Source organism: Conger conger, chromosome 1 (genome assembly GCF_963514075.1).
Source record: "Conger conger chromosome 1, fConCon1.1, whole genome shotgun sequence".
Taxonomy (NCBI): Eukaryota; Metazoa; Chordata; class Actinopteri; order Anguilliformes; family Congridae; genus Conger; species Conger conger.
In genome coordinates, this window is record NC_083760.1 from 17242844 (window position 1) to 17264545 (window position 21702).

Here is a 21702-nt window from a genome sequence, read left to right on the forward strand (position 1 = left end):
AGGTCAGGCTGGAAAACCAGGAGCCAGCAGATCCTCAATGAGGCGAATAATGAGCGCCTGGCCTCAGCACAGAGGAGAGGCGGTCTGTAACGCTCAAACCAGACAAAGGTCTGACCTGCCGTCAGAGTTCATCAGCGCCCTGTTCTGACCTGCTCCTGATGCCTCTGCAGAGAAACAGACGTGAGCGGGCTGCACCAGTTGGAGATATGCGCCCAGACTAATGCCTTGGTCTGAGTAATCCCAACATTACATTACAGTACCGCCACTGTGCTCCACTGGCCAATGTCTGGCCTGTGCTCTCACAGAATACATAGCCTTCAAGAGTCCTTGGCTGTAATTTTTCCCAAATTGAGAAACAGCACAGTAAGGGAAACATCTCTGAAGCAGGATAGACAAAAGGGGAATCACAGCCTTGCTGTAAAATCCATCATGAAATTAGATTAATTATGTTCAAAAACATAGCTTGAGCTGGTCAAACCATGTTGAGCGTGGAGCTGGTCTGAACTGATCAACCAGCTACCAGCGGTTTAAAAACCTAGCTTGAGCTGATTTTTTTTCAGCAGGGAGGATCCCATTTCCTGACAACATAAGCGCAAAAGGGTGCACAAGGATTTGCTTTCTTCTGCCAGGTTTGGTAATTTCATGGCCTGCAGTAACACCGTTTGCATCAACATGGGTGTGTCAATAGAAACATTCAGCGCTGTACAAGCTTGCTGGTCAATAATGTGTTTGCATTTTAAGCCAGCTCAGACCAGGTTTAAATTCAAACGCCGGCACATGTACGATTTCGATGGCGCTATGAATGTGCCACACATGAATACAATGAACAGAATGCAAGATATATTTTGTTTATGAATGTGACACATAATGAATGCAATAAATATTTTGTTCATTTCAATTTATCTATTTGACAAGCAAGCTGCGTTTTGCAGTTTGACTATTTGATATGCAAGCTGTAAATGGTAGATGGTTGGCATTTATATAGCGCCTTTATCCAAAGCGCTGTACAATTGATGCTTCTCATTCACCCATTCACCCATTCACACTCACGGTGATTGGCTGCCATGCAAGGCGCCGACCAGCTCATCAGGAGCATTTGGGGGTTAGGTGTCTTTCTCAAGAACCGGCAACCCTCCGACTGCCAGACGACTGCTCTTACTGCCTGAGCCATGTCGCCCAAGCTGTGTTCTATTATGCAGTCCAATGTGAGCTATCTAGACATTCCAACTCTGTGGAGTTAATCAATGTAAGCTAATTGAATGACTGGCTCTAAACCTGTCAAATGCACGTTTGTGAACTGGTGCATTGGTTCTCGTTAGGTTACTTTTCTAATTGCAGTTCATAATGGGACTATGGTGGTGCTACAGGACCATATACAGTGAGGCATGCATTTACAGCAGCCATTAGGGAACAGTGGCTATACATGAAAAGTCCACATGCATCAGCATTCTCATCCTGGTCCTTGAACCAGTATGGAACACAAATCTAAAGCGCCAGGATTATACATGTATGAAAAGCTCCAAAACATGAAAAGTATGTGTTTGGGCCTTGGCTATTCACTAGTATACACTGAACCCAGGACACACAAAACATTTTTATTTTTGCCTTTGGCACTGCTAGGTCAATGATTGATTGGACCTTTGGCTTGTTAAAAATGCATGTAACCAAGGTTCAATTCTGAGGTAGGATGCTGCTGGTGAACAGTACCCTTGAGCAAAGTACATAACTTGAATTGCATCAGTTCGGCCATGATGAAATTAGCAGTTGACTGTGGTCCAGGTTTTTAAAAGGAAACAAATGGGGTGATGTGATTGGCAATACACACCCACAGATAAATTATTCCTCTCGAATGAGCCTCTTTTACAACTGTGCCATAGTTGCACTAAAGCCTGGTGTCACTAAATTACCAAGATTGGGGTGGACACACCCTAATTCGCAAGTGCCTCCAGTTAACGCCAGCATTTGACAGTTGCACCTTGACACCATAAAATAGGGCCCAGAGTGGCTCATTAAGGTTATCACAGGACAGCACTGAGGTGAAATGGGAGGGGATAGAGGGCAGGGCAGCTGTCAGGAATTGAACTCCTATAATCTGGCTTTCTTATTCTCCTGTGCCACCGGCAGTAATATTAGCATATTGCTAAAGGCTTCAGACTTAATAACAAAGCTAATTAATAGACATTTCAGTTAACTTAACAAAATTAACTGAGTTTATTTAAAAAAGGTCCAGTACCTTTTTTAAGCATGAGGAATTCTCAGATTTGTACCTTTTTTTAAAAACTCTTAATACTGTAATTTACTGTTTTTTCACTTATTTGGATACCATTCACAGTAATGACTTGGGACCCAATGCTCACATTAAAATGAACTGATTGGTATTCTCTGTGGCTCAGTATATGAATCATCAAATATCTCAGAGAACTTCATATTAAAAAGTAAATTTCAATAAGGTGTTTTATTGAATCTTTATCTATAAAATTATACATAATCAAAGAAATGCATGGAATTTAATGATTGATCAATTCATAGATTGATTGATTGTTACTTGGAATGAATATTCCAAGTAGAAGGGTTTGTTAATTGCTCCTTCTCATTTAATGAATCATTGTATCATTAAAAAAACATGGGTGTGACACAGTGAAGCACTACAATGACCACATGACCATTAACTGGTCCAATTAGATGGGCTGTGCTATGAGTAGCCTGGGCTTGAACCCTTAACAAAAAGACCCAGAATTTCCAGACCGTATATCTTGTTTCCATAATACTTTTCCCCTTCAGTTCACACACATTTGCCTATTTAAAGAAACATGTTCCAAGCTTTTTCCTGCAACACCAAAACTGCTGATCAATCACCAATAATCAATCACCACTTCCCTCTCTGCCTCTGCTCCAACCCAGGAAATGATAATCTATGACACACCATCATTACAGAAGCCCTGCTGATGGGCATCCGTCATTCTGCGTCGATAGAACGGGAGGAGTCTCGTCCTTAATGACCTTGGTATTTATCCGCCTTGCAATCAAAAGTTTATGACTGCAGACTGATGTTCACCGGAAGCACCAGGGGACCTTCTAATTGGTCTGTTTTTCACCCTGCTGTGAACTGGCTTCTAATTGACCACTCCTTATCCAATCGATCGCTCTGAGGGCACTGGGAGTTCATCACCTGAGGGCCATTAATTTGTTCCTCCATTCACACTGTACCTGGGGAGTTGCTATAATCCTATGTGGCTAGGTGTGTAATAACGTACTATGTAGCTAGGTGTAATCTTAAGACTCTGGAACTACCAAGTATTAAGAGCATTGAAATATTTGCTCATGAAGGTACTGCAAGTGAACATTAGCTAGTTAGTGTACAGTATGTGGCTAGTTGCATAATACATTATAGTTGTATTTAATTTTATTAAAATAACTTACATATATATTATACACATATATTATAACTGAAAACATGCTCAATGGGTATCATTTTTACAAATATTTTTACAAATATTTTCTTGCAGGTAAAGTTGGATAACATATTAGATATTATATTCACATATTAGCATACGTTGATATTAATTGTAAAAGGATTTTTGACCAGGGGTGCCCATATTTTTTGTACACGACTGTAAATACAGTCTAAAAAGATGACAGCAGCTTAAATATATTCTGTGGACAAAATGAACATGATTTCTGTTTAGAGTCAGATTTGCATCAGTAAATTAAGTCATCTAAATGGTAAGCACCATGATTTGCCATTGGGCTTTAGGGGAAGATGTGGGTGGGGATACTTGTCAGGAAAAATAAAAAAGACCTCATTTCCAGTTGGCTGCTTTCTGCTCGGCGACAAGTCATATGTTATTTTAATTCAAAATGTTGTGTTTTTGTCAAATTGAAGTGATTTTGGGGGAGAAGCCAAAATGCCAGCTGGCTTTTCAATCCACCATGCCAGTGAAAAATGAGACAATTAAGGCAATCTGAAGATTAAGCCAAGTCTGAAAAAGCCAAACCTGGCAACATTTATGTAAACAATGTGTTATGTGTTTTTGGCCAATAGCTGCATTTTGAAGCGTTATGTTCTCCAGTTGTACTGCCTATACAGGACCAGTGTAGCTACACATCACAGTGGGGAAGCCATGAGACAGGGGAAGCTGAGATGTTGTTAAGGCACTGCATCACAACATACATGGTTTTACTGCCAAGCAAGTCTCCATGAAAGAACAGATCTTTCAGTGTTAGTGCTTTCACAGTAGCTGCATCACCCAAGAGCTGTATCATTACATGGTCTGCATTTATATAGTGCTTTTATCCAAAGGGCTTTACAATGAATGCTTCTCATGCACCCATTTACGCACACACACACACACACACACACACACACACACACACATACACATCAATGGCGATAGGCTGCCATGCAAGGCACTGACCAGCTCGTCAGGAGCAGCTGGGAGTTAGGTGTCTTGCTCAGGGAAAACTTCGACACACCCAGGACGGGAGATCGAACAGTCAACCTTCCGACTGACAGATGACTACTCTCACCCCCTGAGCTAATGTTGCCGCCATTACCTTTCTAAACCTGTCTTCACACATCAGCAAAATAAATATGAAAGCAGTGAACCAGTCTTTACAAGATTATGAAGAGAAGCTAGGTTTTCATCTGCAAAGTCTGTGTTCCTTTAGAATGTTAATTCCTGCATTAAAAAATCCATAATTCTTTCCTAAGCACAAGATATGAGGTTTGTTTAAATGTAATTGACATTTCCATGACAAAGCAAAACACAAACAAAACACTAATCTAGGTAGGTGTCCTGCCCAGAAGAAGAATTGATTTATTGCGTCCATTCAGCAATCTAATGGAATTGCGGCTATTGAGCAAGCTGCTATCAATAAGTACATGTCCAATCTAAACCAATCCATAGATCTCTCAATAGTACATCTACTGTAAACCGCAGCCGTGTGTGTATAGTCCCTCTACCATGTTATAGACCTGCTTTGTCACATAGCACCACTACACCTACGGTAGTGCAGAAGGCCTGCCACTTTACAGAGGTCCAGCACTTACAGAACAGCGGAACGAAACGAGGGTACTCACAGCCCACCATCATCATGGCCACCGAGAAGATCTTCTCCCCGTCCGTGGTGGGCGCTATGTTCCCGAAGCCGATGGTCGTAAGGCTGGTCATGGTGAAGTAGAGGGAGGTGATGTAGAGCGAGTCTTTGCTGGGGCCCCCCTCCCATTGGCCGGGGCCGCTGGTGTTGTAGTAGTAGGGCGAGCCGATGCTGGTGGCCAACTGGTAGAGCCAACTGTCCGTCTTAATGGTGTTGGTGACCTTGTCGATGACCTCGTAGTCGCCGATGCTGTACCAGATGCAGGCCAGCCAATGGGCCACCAGCCCGAAGACGCACACTAGCAGGACCAGCACGGCCGCCCCGTACTCCAGGTAATGGTCCAGTTTCCGGGCCACCCGGCCCAGACGCAGCAGCCTCACCACTTTCAGTGAGCTGAACAGACTGCTGATCCCCTGTGTGGGGGAGAAACATGGTGAGCACTGACCGCCCCCAGTGCTGCAGAAGACCCGTGTGTACACATGCAAGCTTGCACACACAGGCATAATTCTATTACGCTAGGGTTAAGCAATACGTCATAACTGCTGCTTTCAACACTATTATGAAATGAATCTAATTAAATGAAGTTTTTTTTCCCAACTAGCCATGCTGTTTTACCCATCTGAGTTGCCCAATGTGTAATAACAAAATAATTAATTAGTTAATCAATTAATATACATTTTTCTCTGCCCTTGATTGTGCTAGCAGAGAAATACTATGCATATGCCTACAAGTGAACTCCTGTCCCATTGTTTTAAATTATCTTAAATTATTCCACAGAGAAATTCAATCCAAAATCAAACCAAAGTCAAACTAGCTGGGCCATATTGGTGCCAAAGCCTCCTGTTTTTATGAAGTCGGCAGAATCTAATCACATGATTCAATGACCTTATTATCAATTCAAAGCACAGTAAAAATGATAAGACATAGGACATCGGAAGCTTGGGATGCAACAGCAGAGTTATTAGGAAAGATCTTACAGATTACATGAATTATTACAGTCAGGATTTTTCTTTCCACCTATAAACCATTTATCTGACGGCTTTCACACCTTCGAGGGAAACCAGTGTCTGTGTTAGGCCGTGAAGAGCATGCAATCCTTCTTGTTTATCAGCCCAGAAGATTAAGGGTGAACAAAAAGAAACACAGCTACTGAAATGGCAACCAGAAACATCAGCACAGCGACCTCGTGCTTCAGGACAGGGCTCTCTGAATATGGGGGTCTCAGCCATGCATTTCAGAGTGGAGGAGATTGGACCAGTGGACCTTTGCGTGGTCTTCTGCTCGTGACAGTACGGGGAATATGTCTGATGGCAGAGCGTTCGATCATTCCCAGGATGCTCCTCACAGTTATGGACCACACAGCCATTGCTCTGGAGGAGGCAGCCCATTATGTTGCTGATGTAAGCACACCTGTACATACTGAGATAGCAGCACACCCAGGGTACCTGCAGTGTACTGAACAGTATCTCTAGTAGTGCAGGAGCAGCATGAAACAGGCAATGGGCAGCAGGGTAGAGTATCATGGGGGGTGGTTAGATGGGTGGATATCAGGTATATTCTGGAATAAAAATTCTGGAGTTTTAAATGTAAAAATAAAAATGTTCGGAAAAATGTTAGAAATGAATATTAATTTGAAGTGATGCTGTATATTGCATTTCATGGCTATTCACCAGTACACACTGAACCCAGGACACCTTTATACACACTTTCATATTGGTGATATTTTCATCTTTCACACACCATTTCACTACCTTCACGTCTAAATACTCAACTTCATTAGTGAAAATGTCACGCAAAAGCAGAACAACTAAATGAGATAGGACTGAGCCACACATCTGTCTTTTAACCTCTGCATTTCACACACCACAAGCACCATGCACAATTGCTGTAAGTATTGCAGGAAACATAATGGCTTCAGAAAAGCTGAATTCTCTGGATATGTCTTTAACCCTGGCCTGACTGGCATCCATTTTCTCTTGTTGGTAGGTACTGTACATTTTGAGCACAGATGGGCAAAATGGCCCTTTAATGTGATCACATATTCTTATCTGCTCATGATCTTCTTTCTATATAAAATGCATATTACGTTTTGTGATACCATGAGACGTATCGGGTTATAACATAGAGAAATCACAGGACAATACTATACCCAGAAAATAAAGGCTGGGTACATTGACAATTCCTCTCTATGTGATATTTCAGTTGAGTCATAGAAGATTACCATAAGCATAAAACCTCACTTCCATAGTGAAGGCAGTATGCCAAAACGTCTTTTTGAATCTTTAGCCTCATCTTAATTGAAATGCATAGATCAATATTCTTTAATCTAGTTGAAAAAAAGGAGACAATGGCAGAGACAGATACGGTTTCAGATAAGTGGTCTTGTCTACACAAATAGCTGACTATTTGTGATGATAACTTTCTAAAGTCACACACTCAATCAGAAAATATATACAATTTATTCAAACCTTTCAGTGCCTTTCATAAACCTGAAGGCACATCCATGAAACTGCCACTGTATATATTTTATGCAAGCGCGGCATGTCTGGTGGTGCATATCATCTTTTAAAAGTCTAGTGCTGTATTTGGAAGAAATGTTAAAAATATTCTGTTAAACTTTACTCAATGTCCAATAACAGTTCTGTGAGAATGCTTTGTGGGGAAGGTTTTGAATTAAAAAATGACATGGCTGTAATTGCCCAAGATTCTGTTTTTTGTTTTTGATGGAAAGTCATTTCAAGCGGAACAGAGATTTCTGTTGGGCACACTACAGATAACCATCATTTACAAAAGCACAAATCTGGTCTCTGCAATAAGACAAGTTGTTATTCTTGTTTGTGAAAAAAGGGGTAATCAAATCCAACTTTCTGTGGCAAACTTCATCTCAGTGTATTGCGTAGTCACTGTGAGCTACAGTACTGTGCAGAAGTCTTAGGCACCCTAGACTTTATTATATATATATATTTTATTATTTGTGTGTGTTAGTATAAAAGAACACATTTGAGATTTCCAAATATTCATTTTCCCAAAGATTTAATTTTTGTATTTAATTTGAAAAAGTAACATAACTGTAAACAAATGACTATTTTTACACAAAAACTTGATCAAGGCTGTCTGAGATCAGAAGCAAGTAACCAACCAAAGTCTGCGGAAGAACTGTTCTCCAACATGTTTGGAACAACCTCCCTGCTGACTGTCTTACAGAACTGCAGGACAGTGTTTGCTATCTCAGTGATGCAGTTTTGTCGCTGAAGGGCAGTCACAAAAATATTGATTTGATTCAGTTTTCAACTATTCTGCCAAATTACTAAAATGTAATGTAAAATGTATAGGATGTTTATTTTTGACCTTTCATTGAATTATTTTTGAAAGAATCTTATCTGTAGAGAATGTTATATAGGTGCCTAAGACTTTTGCACAGTACTGTATGTCTGTGCTGTGAACAGTGCTGTAAAAAAAACCTTGTCAAGCAATGCAGGTAACAATGAGCACAGTTAATAGGCATTTCCGCTCTAGTCATCAACACTGACCCTGCAAGGCTCTTCTGGAGGACACTGTCCACAGCACAAAAATACTTGACACTGTCCACAGCAATGGCGAATTATAGAGAGTGTGGCATTGCACAAAAAATATTTTCTTGCAGAATTTGTGAAAGACAGAGCAGCAATGGCAATGGAGTGTTTTCTCATCCAAGTCAGCTCAATATGAAATTGCAGGCTTCCAGAGCACAGTGAATTGACATTTATTGATCGGTCTGGTTCTTCAAGCCATCCTTTGAGATCATGTAAATATCTGGCAACCCGTGCTATACAGTTTAAGTGGATTTCCAGGACTGCACAAATGCATAAATGTGATATATGGGCCAAAAGCATTCACACACTTGTACACTGAAATCCATTCTGAATGATAGTGCTTCAATAGCCTACTAAAACCCCAGCATGCACATGTCCCATTAGCATCGTAAAACTTATAGTTCTGTCCGCCTTTGTGTAACCAGTGGAATGGAACACTTTTAAAATGCTCTAAATGATTACTTTCACATTTGCATTCATGAAAGGACAGACATCTCCATTGGGGAGCTAAGCAAAACACACACAAAAGGACTCTGATAATGTGTAATTAATACGAAAACAGAGGGAGCGAAGCAACAGGGGGCATTTCTGACAAGGTAGAGGGGCTCATAAAACAGAATTCCAATGATGAAATAGTGTCTATAAACATGTCTCTACAACAGTTAGAAGTGACTGAGTACACACAGTATCATATGCGGCAACACAACATAAAAAAGAGCAAATAAAAACCATGCGTACACAGCATTTTAGAAATGGATTACGATTTCATTAAGGGAATGCCCCAAGGAGTTGATTGGCTGTGGAGCGACAGCTCTCTCTCTTTGACTGGCTGCCTCACAAGTCTGCCTGTGCTCCAGGCCTCCCTGGGGCCCGTATCACACGGCGATCATGTAAGACACTCGCATTAAGTAAACAAACCTAGAAACGCACAGAGGGGGGGTTGGAAACCATAAGGAAGCATGAATAACAAAGCAGACAAGGAGAACAGCTTGAGCAATAAAACAAAACCATGCAGGAGGTAGAGCACAGTACAGCAGAATATAGACGTGTGAAGGGAAATGGATGGATGGAAGGAGGGGCAGATAGAGGGGATGGAAGCAGAGGGTGGGATACGCGCTCTTATAAAAGCATAACCGATCTGAGGAAAACAGACAAAGTTTTTTTTTTTTTTTTTTTTAAGACAGTCAACATTTTCCAGAGATCCTCACAAGCAATATCACGCAAAAGTGCCAAGCAACTGTCTGCTCATTATTCAGCATTCAGAGGCAGGTATGAAGTCTGAGTAGATGGGGGACACTACTGCAGCTCCCCGCTGCAGTACCATGAGTCCACAGCCATCGCAAGCTGTCAGGACTAATGCCGAGTTCTGGGGATGAAGGGTGGCAGAGAGAGAGACTGGGGAGTCTCTCAGAGCCCAGGCAATATAGGGAAGAAAATGGAGTAATGGGGTTACCGGGAGTACAGAGTCTTCTGCCCGGGTGGCATTTCTCTGCGGATTAGCCGTCTCTCGCAGATGCCCGACTGACGAGATGTCCAAAAGTGGGTCCTTTAAAGAAACAATGGGCACAGCTCAAACATGGCCACAGCTGCTGGTGGCTTCTGAGTGTTTTCATATAGTCAACAAACTGGAGAAGTCTTCATTTTATCCAGTGGCCTCTGACTGTATCCACAGTAACTGGCAGCCCAGCAGATCCTGATGTCCCATAGATATAAAATTATCCAAGGGTAGGGTGACCTACCTCAGCGTGATTTCAACATTGGCCGTTATCGACCAGTTCATATTTCCATTTGCTGTTAGCTTAAGTCATTTTGTTTCTTTGGTCTTGCGTAGGTCAGTGCGGTACATCTGGCACTACTTACTGTAAATATTGAAATTTGTCAAGGACAGATGCTGACTTGACAGAGTACACAGGGAAAATACATTCTCAGGTTTGGAATTCTGAAGCTATGAAAAGCAGAATTAAGTTTCAAGGGTACAGTAATGTAACTTTTGACAGTCTGTCTGGCACTATTTTTAGGCACACTGTTAAGAGTGAAAACCCTTGCAGCTGAAGAAGTTCCAAATTGAAATATCTTCTTTTATTATGGAGGGTGAATTCAGGTAATTTGGGACAGTTCAGTTTCTGAGTCTGCCCTCACCACCAGTGACAAAGACGTGTCCCAAATAACCTGAATCCACCCTAATATCGATAACGTGGATCCAGTGACCACATTCAAGGGGTTGATCATGTGCGCTTCAACAATGATTACATCACATAAAAGACTGCAGAACTAATAATATCTGTATTTTCCAAGAAAAACATAATATTTTAAAATAGCACGTCCTCCCAGAGCCAGATATATCAGTAATGATTAGATTTTCATATAAAAGCAATGGGCTGTCACTGATGCTTTCCTTGCAGTATCATCTATAATTCAAAGGGACACTTATATAACACAGAGGCTTCAGCTTCAAGTTATTACAAATTGCACTAGGTGCTTCTTAAAGAAGTGACACTGATGCTGACCACTGCATCAGAAGAATTCACCCCTAAGCTCCATCACCTGACCATCACATGAGAGTGGACTAGGTTCTTCTCCTTGCACATAACCATCAACAGCAATATCACATCCATGCCTTTGCACGTGTCACCATTAAGAGACAGCGCGTACTGTAGGCCAGTCATGCGATCGTCTTCTTCTCTAGAGATGTCCAGTGTCTGCACGTGTACAGACACCCTCCCCCGCACACGCACACAAACATGTCATATCTCAGCTGGAGCCAGAACGGGAACTCCGGTCATGCTAGAGAGAAGACTCCCAGGAGCTCTGTCAGCTTGTCTCCACGTTCCCGCAGAACATAGCGCGACACAAAAAGGTCACGGTGGATTAAACATGGGCTGGTTCGGCCGCCGGGCATGAGCAGCACTTCGAAGAGCGGTTCTGAAAGCCTCTCTAAAAGCAGGTAAAGTCCACGCAACCACATGCGTGTGAAGCCTCAGGGGCAGTTGAATATGTAATATTCAGGGGAACCTTACATCGCTACGAGCGCATGCTATTGTGTCGGCTGAGCATGTGACCGCATACACGTGTGTACAGCTTGGCTTGCAGGGGAATGTGCGTACCGTACATGGAGCCAAGCACATTTATTTCACCCAGGAGGCGTGAACCTTCATATCACTGTGATTTAACATACGCTGTACGCCCATCAAGTGGACAAATAAGTACAGCAAAGAGGAAAGCAAGCCAATCAGTTAAGCCGTATTTGACTAAAGTAAAATGAAAATAGTATGCTGAGAAACAGAGTTAATTGTGTTTGATGTAGTAAGGAACGCTTTGTGACTCAAAAGTTGTACGTTAAGAAGTGGCTTCATTCATTGGCCGGGATGAAAAACACATTTGTGATCAGCTTAACTAGCTTGACAAGTGTACCAAAGGAATTTCAGAACTTCCACTAAGGACATTAATGGGTTAAGGAAACATAAGTAGACAACAGTGTATCAAGGCTTTGCCCATACAGATGCACGATTGCAGTGGAGTGCATATCACCTCCCCAGAGCCAGGTGTCTCACCCACAGTTCACTGTTCCCACACCTCCCTTCCCTCATCTCTGCTCTCCTGTTTGGTAGCCATGGGCTGCAGTCTCAGCTGCAGTGTCAGGGGTTCCCTTCAGGCATGGGAGATATCCAGGGCTCTGGGAGGCATGGGAAACCTCCAGTGCTCTGCTCCACACAGGTGGTCCAACAGCAATCAGAATGCTTTACCAAAATTCTCCCTGAATGTACCCATCACTCAGTCTCTTCTCTCCCTCCAGTAGCTGGGCCCCTTCAACCGATGCCTTTATTCTTCTCATGCTGCAGACATTGGCTATTTTCGTTAGTTTAACATTAGAGGAATTCTCACAACACACCTGCACTGTTGCTAGGATATCACCTTGCCAACCAAACATCCCTTGTTTTTATCAAAAGCTATAACACCCCCGTCACTAATTACATGTAGGTGTTTCAACAAAACAACTTACACTTATTTTTACTGAAAGGCAAGCTACGGTATCTTCTTGATGTAGTGAGCAGATAGAATAAGCTTGGCTTTAAAACAAAATAGCAAACAAAGTTGCAGGTTTACAAACGTCAGTTAGCTAAAGGGAGTGGCTTTACTTCTGTTTCAGTTTGTAAAAGAAATGGACCGCCTTGGTCCAGCTATAACTTGGCCTTTCACATAAACCCTTCTCAGCGAGAAGGCACAGCTTGAGGGCTCCACGCTGAACGTTTTCGAGATGTTGAGAATTTGACCGTATTGATTTCCCATGAGCTCCTTGGCTCCTCACATTCATCCCGGCTCCCGCGAGACAGTGGGATCCGCAGCAGGGCCCTCAGAACAATTACACGCATAGGGAGAGCACTGAGGAGCGCTTACGTGCTACCGCTACAGTCCTCTACCTCCACTCATCAGCCCTGACCTTTTCTTTCTCTCTCTTTCTTTGACTCACCACTGCTCTTGAATTGCCCCCCCCCCTTAAATCCATCCTTCCGTCACCCTCTCTCAAGTTTTCTGAGATGGACTTCCTCTTCTTACAAGACAGTAGCCCTGATGGCAACGTGGCTTAATCAATGCTATCACTCAGAGAAAAGAGTCAGGCTATCTAGCAGTGAAAGTCAGGTGAACGGCAGGCAGTGTCTTTTCGGAACGATCCGAGCAACAGTGGTTACATGTCATTCAGATTTTGGACATTAAATCTGGCCTACACAATGAAATGGAGAAAGGCCAAGTCAGAGAGGCATTAAGCGGACGATGCTTCATTCAGGTCTGCTACTAGAGTTAGACATTCTACAGATTATGCAAGTTTGTTGATACAGTCTCACATTTTTTACATTGTGACTCATGGTCCACTAAAGGTCTAAATTTTTGAGAAATTCTGATCATACTGTACGGTCCACTTCCCCAACAGTCAAAACATTGACCCAACAAAGGAGATTATTATGCAGTTGTTCTATTGTGAAATATCCCCAACTTAATCGTCAGTGAAGGAAAAAAATAAAATCTTAAATCTTATTACAAGACTAAAATGCTTGTTAAGACAGTCACTATTTGCAGTTAAATCAGTAGCGTTCAATCAACGAAACAGCTCTGTTGGCATTTTCACTCCCGTTTCTTCATAAAAAGTACAGAGAAGTATGACTGCTTTCACTGCTTCAGGCTTCCTGTCAAAGCTCAGCGCTGTTTTCTTTCTTTTTTCATAACATAAATTTGGTGAAAAATGATATTTTAGCAATATATCTGGGGACACCTGCTGATTCAAATTTTAAGAAAGACATTTGATAAAGCTTGCTCAGAAATCATATACTCATACACACTTACTCTACATACAGGTGCCCACCTGACAACCCCTGTGAAATACTCTCATTAGCACCCTGCTGAGTCATAGATCAGGAATATCTGAGCTGGAATTTATGCACAGCCCCCTAATAAGCACAAGGAAATGAAAATTTAATTTAATACACACATATTTGTTAATACCATTGAAATGTAATTAGGACATTCATTTCTTCATCGTCATTGCACTGTATCTCAATAAAAATGGTCTTTCAAATGTGTCAAATTAAAGAGCCCCTATAAATCTAAGACAATACAAAAAATCATATCTATGATTTTCATACTGAACACTACTTGATCCTGATCCTATATACAAAGCATATATGAATCCTTCAATATGAAGTTGTAATTTATGACATACAGTCTCAAGTGATTCTATGAATTATATTTGAATTGTGATTATCATACATACATGGCATGCTTTGAGTGTTTATTTCTAGTTTTACTTCTTTATAATTGAAGATGTATCACAGGGGATGCCTGTAAGGGGAAAATGCTTCAGCCATTTGCATAAATTTAAGTCAATATGCCGTAATTAAGTCAGCACATTTAAATGCAATGCTGTTTTTATGTAATTATGAAACAACCAAAGGAATACAGATATGTTGAATCACATTTTAAATGTACAAGACTAAATATTTCTTAATATTAAAATCCATCCATCCATCCATCCATCCAACAATTATCATAATCCGCTTATTCTGAACAGGGGGCTGGAGCCTCTCCTGGACAGGTCGCCAGTCCATCGCAGGGCACACACACCATTCACTCACACACTCATACCTATGGGCAATTTACTCTCCAATCAATCTAACCCGCATGTCTTTGGACTGTGGGAGGAAACCGGAGTACCCGGAGGAAACCCACGCAAACACGGGGAGAACATGCAAACTCCACACAGAGAGGCCCCAGCCGACCGGGATTCGAACCCAGGACCTCCTTGCTGTGAGGCAGCAGTGCTACCCACTGCACTATCCGTGCTGCCCTAAATATTAAAATCACATGTGAAAATATATATATATTTTTAAAGTGAAGTCTTGTGCTGTTGTTTTATTGAGGATTGAGTAATGAACTAGGTTTGAGATCTGCTTTAAACCCTGTCAGAAGAAACAGATTTGAGGCTCATCAAAAGGAAAGAGTATCATAAATATCCCATCTGCACATACTGTACTAACACCAGTAACACATTTTACTCAGCATTACATTTTCAGACACATTTGTATTTTCACCATTAGATGATATATGTGATAGTGATATATGTAAGCAGATTTACATATATGTGGGCAAAATATATGTGGTGATCAGGTGAAAGATCAAACACAGTGACTGAATCTACCTTCTAAGCACAATTTGCTACCACAATCATTCTCTTTGGTCCCAATGACAAATCATTAGCAAGTCACCAATTGGCTGGGCTCTGCTCTTGTCCACCAAGACAATAATGAGTTCATATCCGCTGGGAGATTTAATCTAATTGTTTTGTGGAAGCCTATGTCTGTATTCCAGGTATGACAATAACGGTCACATTGGAGCAGTTTTTCCCATGCCGTCATACTGTAGCTTTGTTCTAATACCAGTGAGAGCAGGTACCTAGGCAGGGGGAGGGATAGTGGGGGCATCCTGGAGAGGTGACCAGTGGGGAGCTATGCTCAGAGATGGGGGCTAGCCCGAGTGGTCCACAGTAATTGGCGGATGCATTGATTGCTGCCAATAAGGACGGATGTATCAGGAAGTTTCTTCACAGTTCTCTCAGGGGGCTCTTGAGACCCTCTCCCTGTGGGCACATTGGCCAATCCTCCTCATCCTCCTGGGGTGTTGGTCACCACATGAATGTACCACAAAAGTAAGTACCACTCTGTGTCCAATCTTTACACACTGAGCAGACATGCGCATAAATCTGCAAAATGTTCCATAGTATTTATTGCTCTTTCCCACTTAACCTCAAAAAATATAATGACATAATTGTTAGATAGCAATGACAAATGCGAATCAAAGTAATTGCTTCAATTCATGAATATTTAACAGTATTTCGTTGAGTTGAAAATTGATTTCAACAAACCAAGCAGAAATCTAAGGGGGAAGTAATAAAACAGCAACGTGGTATGTGAGATTAACATTTGTATTTTGAAACCATGGACAAGTGCACCTGTGTCTGTGGCTGTACCTAATGTAGTACACTGAAACACGTTTTTCATATATAAGGGGAGATGAATTCTATTCTGAAGCTCCTCTTTCAAATTGTCTGAAAAACATTTGAATTCCTTTGACTGTTGGAACCAGGCAGCAGTAAATCCTACTGCTCAGTAAGGACTGCAACCCTGATTAAAGCTTTTCAGGGAATGTCTGGACATGAAGATAAAACTGAACGGACCCGCCATCCAACTGATTGTTCTAACAAGCCAATTGTTCAAAAGGCTTCAAAAACATCTTCACTAAAACACAAAGGCTTTAAAAAATATACTCTGAAGCATAAATCTTCAGAGTAAAGAAATCTGTGTTATGCCATAGTGGGAATCATAATTTACCTTGTGTGTTTCTCTGGGTGTGATTAAGCGAATGCTAAAATGGCACCCACAAGACTGTCTAAATACACTGCGGTTTGAAGAGGAATGAGTCCCTAGAACACTGTGCATAGGGCAGACCAGTTTATTTCCTCACCTTTACAGAGTAAGAAAATAGCAGGAAAAGAGCCTTGGCTATGCAATGTTATGTCGGTTACATAAACTGCCATCTCAAACAGTCTGGAAAAGCAGTCTCAAATAGAGTGCTACTGCGCATTTCATATTCGTGCCCTCCTACCTGTGCCTTAAAACACAGTGGAAACGCAGCTGCACCCGGCGGACTACTGCAAGCTGTTGACAACTGAGAACAATGGGAGCCTACAGCACGGCACGCAAGCGCTGGAACGTTAACATCAGTCACTGACTTCACGGGGTCATTTGTGGGTTGTCATTGACACAAGAGGCTTTTCTCGCCCTGCTGCAAACACATCCAGCCTGTCTATATACGCAGCACCTGCTCTTGATCACTACGGACCTGGCTCAGCTTTGTCAAGCTGATTAGAGGATGGAGGGGATACAAATATGTCTTTTATGAAGGTGCTTTCCCAGTCCATCGATAAGGAGCACCTGTGGACCGTGGAATGCATTGCAGACTGATCAATAGCTCCTTTACAGTCAGCAAAGGGAATAGAGAGGAGGAGAGAGGTACTACATTACATTTCTGTGACTTTGTTCTGCATTTGCAGAGGCAAAGGAGAGTGGAGCTATAAATATCACACTTAGGAGAGGATGGACTTCGAGACCTTGTAAGTAGAAATACAAGAAATCAGGGCACATTCTCATAGCCTTCCCCTTCACCCAGGATACAATTCACACCACATTCTACTTGTTAGCAAATCTACTGACTAGAGGTTGCCAATGAATTCAAGGAATATTGATTGGTTACTCAATTCCATGGAAGCCCAGTGTCCTTTGCGCTTGTGGAAAATACCGGAACAGGCCTAACTGAACCCTAGTTACAGGTTGGCAGGTAACCTGAGCACAGACTCATGACTCATGCTGCAGCAGCACAGAGATAGTCAGGTGAATTTGACATACACGCTTGAAACACTTCCAGCTTACCTCATCCACATTCTCAAAGGCATTGATGATGTCATAGGGCAGGCAGGACAGCAGGTCTATGACGAACCAGGTCTTGAGATAGTTCATGCGGATGAGCTTGGGGTCGGAGATCACCTCCCCGCCGGGGCCCACAAACGTAGTGTGGAAGTTGAGCACGATGTCCACCAGGAAGATGACGTCCACCACGCTGTCCAGCACCAGCCAGGCGATGTTGTTCTGCTTGGTCTTGAAGGACACGTTGTAGGGCACCATGATGGCCGTGTAGAAGGTGAGGATGAGGATGACCCAGTCCCAGGTGGTCTTGAAGGTGCAGTAGTGCAGGATGATGTGGGGGGGTGTCTTGGGAGCCTCCTGCTTGTACTGGGGCAGGATGTCTGAGCCCAGCTGGAGAGCCTGGGGGAGGAGGAGAGGTGGAAGGGGTGAGGGAAAATGACCCTTGTGTGGTCAATAACACGGAATACAGAATACAGTATTTGTTCTAACATGTTGGATACAATATGGAATGGGTATATGTAATATATATATATATATATATATATATATATATATATATATATATATATATATATATATATAATTAAAAGCTTATATAATAAATCCACCATTCATCAGCATCAGGGGGCAGGTGGAGTGGTCTTGATTTCCTTCATTATGAACTCGACCACCTTTCTCAACAGTTTAACTGGCCATCTGCAAGTTGCAAGAATGCTTAGAATGTCCTGAACACTACATAAAATGTAGACCACTGGTTTCAACTCTAATATCAATTATCTATCATATTTCTAATTCTCTTATTTATGCCATTTATATTTTATTTACATATACAGTATGTTCTATTTTCTAGACACAGAGAAGTAAAAATACCGAAAATGTAAGTTAATATAAACTATATTCCAAGATTATATTACAAACAGCGTTCCCCTTGGCCCTGATGGCCGCACCATAATTAGTGCAATCTCTCTACCGTGAAGATTCATTTTCCCACTCAATAGACCAGATTTAATGTATTTATCTGTCAGAAGACTGGACTTTGTGTTCAGTTTTCTTCCCTGAAAACACACAAGCCGGCTAATTCTGCGTTCACATCCATCGCTGTAAACGGCAAATCAGATGTCATTATAGTGGGCGAGAGCACAACGGCAGACTGTTATTAGGGCGGCAAAGAACTCTGTCAATGGCCACGGCAGACGGCACTTGCTGCTGAAGTTTTTACCGTTACAGTCAACAGAAAACCAAATAGGATGTGACACAACACAAGAAAACAACACAGAATGGACAATAAATGTTTTGCATTTTTCCTGTACTGTCCCAAAACTGCTGTTTTGCCGTCTACCGTGATCCATGTGAAGGCAATGGCACTCTATATGAGCTAAACTCGATGGCTATAAATCTCCATTGAGCAGTAGCAAGACCCCGAGGACTCCCACTCCACCTGAGGGAGGGACACCGTCAATAACACCATCAGCGGGGTGAGGAAAATGGCTCAAAACCCAGCTGCAGGAGACGGAGGCAGGTAGGGGCAGCGGAGCGGGAGAGGAGGGGAAGTTATGTGGGCACGGGGCACTAATGAGCTCTAAACGCCGGCCTGCCATGGGTGGGGGCGGGAGTTCGGTTTCAGCATGCACTCGAGATGCATTGACAGCACCAGAGCCTGGCGCTTTTGAATTCTTCATGACTTCATGATGAGCTCCGTCAGGGCTGCCTCTGAGAACGTCTCATTCTGGGCCCCAGCTTTTGAAAAGCCTGCATTGCTCTAGCATTCCCAGCTGCAAACACTGGGGCTGGCATCCAGCACTATTAAAAGTGCATAAACAGTCCAGAATGTTTGGTAAAAAAAAAAAAAAAAAGTTTTTACCATAGCAGTTTAGAGTGCTGACAGCATAATAGCGGGTAGAAAAACTTATGCAGCTGTCTAAAAAATACGAGTTGCTGTGAAGATCATATTATTCATATTCTTCAATATGTGTGTGCACAGTCACAACTGCTTGTGTGTGTTTCTGTGTGTAAGCGAGTGTATGTCTGTTCAAGTATATGTTTGTACAGGTAGTACACGCTATAGTATGTGTGAGACAATTAGTGAGTGTAAATTTTGCACGCTCATATACAGTATGTGTGTGTATGTGTGTGTCTATATGCAGTCGCAGTATTCAGTATACAGTTGACGGGCAGAGCACAGCGCGTTTGTGTACAGTATAAAATACAGGGTATTATATCTTATATTTAAACATACCTCTGCGAGTCGCGAGTGCTTGTGGCTGACCTCGGTCTTGTTCATGGGCGTGAGCTGCTGCAGAGTGCTTCGGCTGTTGGTCAGTGCCCGTGTCAGTCGCGCAAACTTGGTCCATCCTGTGAGAAACATTTAAAAAGTCTCATCTTTGGGCAGCCAGACTACACAGGAGAAATGCTGATGATGAATAAAGCGCATCACTTCCCTCAATTACAACCGCTAACACCCCTGGGATGAAGTAAGCCTTCATCACCTTTTAACATCTTCAACATTAAGAAACATTATGAGGCCTAGACTAGAGACATCGGAACACTCCATTGATCCAAGCACCTCATTAACCTTTAAAGACAAGCCAGCAGCTTTTAATGGTGGATTTCAAAAGTGAATTCCTGAGGCATGGGCTGTGATAGGCATCTCAAATACAATTCTTGGCATCGTCTCAAATTTAAACACAATTAATAGAGACATCTGGCTTGTTTTTGACATTCGCAAGCAAAACTGTCGAGGAACAGTACAATCTGAATCTGCATTTCAGACTCAAAACAGATGCTTCAAGCGAAGAGGCACAGGTGGGGTTGTTTTGGCACCAAAACACTCGCAAAATATGCACAGAAGGCTGCAATTAAGGGATAAGGGTGTAAAACTGGCAACGATCAAAAATTGCTACAGAAGGTTAAATCAGGCTGTGGCCTTGCTGTAGGTCTTGCAGTCATGTGACGGAAAATGTCACCGTATGGTAAGTGCTATCTGAATAAATTAGAAGTAAGTCAGAAAGAAAGTGTGTGTACATAACTGCACCTTCTGTACTGCCAACATGTTCTGTCCTTTGGGCTGAGACATACGTCAGCGCTGAGCCGGGCACACAGAACTGCACAACTTTATGGGAAACCGAGTTAAATCAGCAGCCATTATCACTCGGATAAGAACTTCTGTGATGAGGAGACTTACATCCAAAAATGTTTCTGGATCATCCTGTAATCGAAAACTGCAGAGCCAAGAACTTACAGCCCCATCGCACACCAACAAAAAGGCAGGTTCACCAGCAGTTTCCTAATGAGAGCTGTTTATGAAAATTTCATTATGTACTGTCGCTGTAATCATACTCAGGAAACAGGTGTGTTATATTTGGAGAGAGACACTGCTGTTGAATTTTTTGGTGCTTTTTTGTATGCTATACAAATAAAATTGTATTAAATTGCTTTGAGGCCACATGAAGATGGACCCACAAGGTCCATTTTATCAGGTTAAGCTGCAGCCTATATCTAGAAAACTTGTCAGTGAAACTATCTAAAAATCTACTTTAATTACATTTTTGGTTGAACTGCTCCTTTAACCTGTGCTTAAAGTAGAGCTGCATTTTTAAGGACTGCTTTGAATAATTAAACATTATTATACCTAATGGGGTATGAAAGCTGTTGGCTGTAGCATACTAAATAAGGAGATTAATGAAATACAGTAACGAGCAGAAACTGAGCGCTCTGGCACTCCTCTAGATGGAACAAGGCTTGTACAGGGACTGGGGCAAAAGGATGGCTGTTTACCTTCAACAACACGGCCGTTTCATAAGCTTTTCATCATTGAGGCTACTACAGTGTAGCCTCATTCAAAAATAGACCTTACAATATACCCTACGTACGTTCCTTGTGTGGTTCACAAAAAAAAAAAACATTTCACCCGAGGCAAAGAATCCTACACACAGTGTATGTCTTTACAAATAGAGAACAATGCGGATGGCACGAAACAAAGCTGGGTGAAAAAAACACGTCAGGAGCACGAGGGGGTCGAAACCCAACGCAAGTCTCTGTTTACTATGCTGTGTAGCTTGGGGAAA

At 42.1% G+C, this 21702-nt stretch overlaps 1 protein-coding gene across 2 annotated transcripts in view; it reads right to left on the bottom strand.

The window, feature by feature from the left end:
• The window catches only part of kcnh5b (potassium voltage-gated channel, subfamily H (eag-related), member 5b), a 79951-nt gene that overhangs the window by 41261 nt on the left and 16988 nt on the right, over positions 1-21702 (bottom strand). Inside the window, exons 5-8 of one of the 2 annotated variants that reach the window (XM_061254082.1) lie at positions 19875-19990; positions 17645-18037; positions 10123-10215; positions 5081-5510 (exon numbers count right to left, since the gene is read on the bottom strand). In XM_061254082.1, the coding sequence (XP_061110066.1) occupies positions 5081-5510; positions 10123-10215; positions 17645-18037; positions 19875-19990 (1032 nt within the window). The remainder of the gene's footprint in view (positions 1-5080; positions 5511-10122; positions 10216-17644; positions 18038-19874; positions 19991-21702) is intronic. The other variant, XM_061254090.1, reaches the window with a different exon arrangement.